We start from the raw sequence: 2,076 nt of genomic DNA, 5'->3' as shown, positions 1-2,076 counted from the left end.
AATCAATAAAGAAAATAAGCGTTGGTTGCAGCCATAAAATAGAAACTATGGAAAAGACCTGTGTTTAGGAAATAATCAGTTATTCATCATCTTTAACTTTGTCCAAAACTAAACTAAAGCATTTAAGTGAAAATAAAGCATATTGTGAATTCATGTCACAAGTTTTTCGAGACTGAGAATGGAAAGTTTTGTTTTTGAGGCTAAGCTTCTCCAAAAAAAAAAAAAAAAAAAAAAACTCAGAAGGTAGCACAGACCAAAGAGTGGTGCATTCATGGCCAGAAACAAAGCTGCCGTGAAGTGCAAAAGCAGAAGAGCAGACTGGAGGCACTGGGTCAGTTCACATGTTCCTGTTTTCCACATCAAATGTTTTTAACCGAACACACAAAAAAAGGCAGGAAATCGGCTTTACTACCTGCAATTCACCTAAACCACAAAACCACACATGGAGAGAAGCGGAGGCTCTGTGTTTCAGCCCTGTGAAATCAGGTGATTCAGCGCCAAGCAGTAGCCATTTCACTTACATTTATGACTGAACCATCTAGTTTTGTTTGGCCTGCAAAAAAAACAATGCTCCATTGGTGGTGGTGGTGGTGGTGGGGGGGGGGTCCAATAACTAGCTCTTTGGTGCCACATATATACCAGATAAAGAGGAAAGGGGGGGGGAAACTTTTAATGATCATTTTCCTCACAGGAGTTTGGTTTTAAAGCCGAGAAAGGCCCGTCACATACCGGACAGGTAGGACAGGAGCTTGAGCAGCTCGATTTAAGGACGTTGTTGACGACTCGGGATCCTCTGCGTGGGATAAGTAAAGGTTTTATCTTTTCTTATTACAGTTCAAACACGCTGATATCTCAGAACGTATGTTGCCAAAGCCAATAATATGACATAAACATGAGCTCTGGAAGTCCCTCTTAAATATGGCATCGATCCAATACAAAGTTTCATTCGTATTTTCGCTAAATTTACCTTTGTCACTTGCTGTCTTTTCCCCATCAATTGTTCGCAGCGTCGATTTAGGACAGCTATAAAAGTTGAGATTTTTTTGGGCTTGAGGTCCGGTATGGCGTATTACCTGTACGCCGAACTCGGCAGGGCACTCGACTCGTTCAGAACAGGTTCAAAGCTCGCTTTCCGATGCGTGCAGATTTTATGTAACGCGAGCGATCGTTAAAATTAGCACGTTTGAAACTGGAGTTTGGCCCCTACGCGAAAATGGGCCGAACCGGAGCTTCAGCTCCGCACACCGACAGGTAAGCAAGGTGGCGTGACTGACGCCACACACCGCGGAGCAAAGACGGTTTGAACAAAACTGTATCTCCAAACCTCAGTTCATTTCCTCCGCTGGCTCAGTAAAACAAGACACAAGTGACAGAAACAAGACGGAACCACCACCAAAACCTAAACGTTTGTGGAGACGCGAGACGACGCGGCAGCAGCAGCCTTCGCTAAATGTCGTTTAAAAAAAAAACACTTTCAAATTATAATTTTGTCTGGGTTTTTTTTTTTTTTTTTTTTTTTTTTACCTTAAAACCGCATCGCTCCTGGTTTGGTCTTTTGCTGCCGGGAGACGTAGATCCACAAGCGAAATATAAAACCAGAAACAACCCGGAGAGAGAGATGAAGAAACTCCGAGGGGCCGCCATTCCTCCCTCAAGTCTGAACAACTCTGAGAGCGAGAGAGGAGAGAAGGAGGTGTGTGTGTGTGTGTGTGTGTGTCCCGGTGTGAGTGAGTGTTTGTGCGTGTGTGTTTTCACTATCTTTATGAGGACCAGGTGAGAGAAGCGGGGCTGGACTACCAACCAGGGCAAAGTGGCCCCGGACGCGCAAGGTTCACCACGTATCGTTTGGGTTCACATAATCTGATTAGTCCCAAATTTGTCAGAAATTTACACCACTGAATATCAACAAGACAATTGTTTTCTTCAGCAATGAATTGATGGCTTAGTGTTTTTTTAAAAGAAAATGTCAGAAAATAGGGAAAAAGAACATATTAACATTCAAATTGCTTCTGCGCCTCTGAATTACTTGAATCAGAAAAGGTGAATCTCCCCGAAAAAAAAAAAAGAACAAAACCT

General features: G+C 43.0%; 1 protein-coding gene across 1 annotated transcript in view; it reads right to left on the bottom strand.

Annotated features, from left to right (window-relative positions):
- The window catches only part of il17rd (interleukin 17 receptor D), a 45,685-nt gene extending 43,998 nt beyond the window's left edge, over positions 1-1,687 (bottom strand). Inside the window, 1 exon segment of the mRNA XM_040116208.1 lies at positions 1,525-1,687. Coding sequence (XP_039972142.1) covers positions 1,525-1,644 — 120 coding nt within the window. The 5' untranslated portion in view covers positions 1,645-1,687.
- Between the last annotated feature and the right edge of the window lie 389 nt (positions 1,688-2,076).

This window comes from Xiphias gladius, chromosome 21 (genome assembly GCF_016859285.1).
Source record: "Xiphias gladius isolate SHS-SW01 ecotype Sanya breed wild chromosome 21, ASM1685928v1, whole genome shotgun sequence".
Lineage (NCBI taxonomy): Eukaryota > Metazoa > Chordata > Actinopteri > Istiophoriformes > Xiphiidae > Xiphias > Xiphias gladius.
The sequence above is the reverse complement of the archived record's forward strand: the minus strand, read 5'-3'. Positions and strand labels throughout refer to the sequence as shown.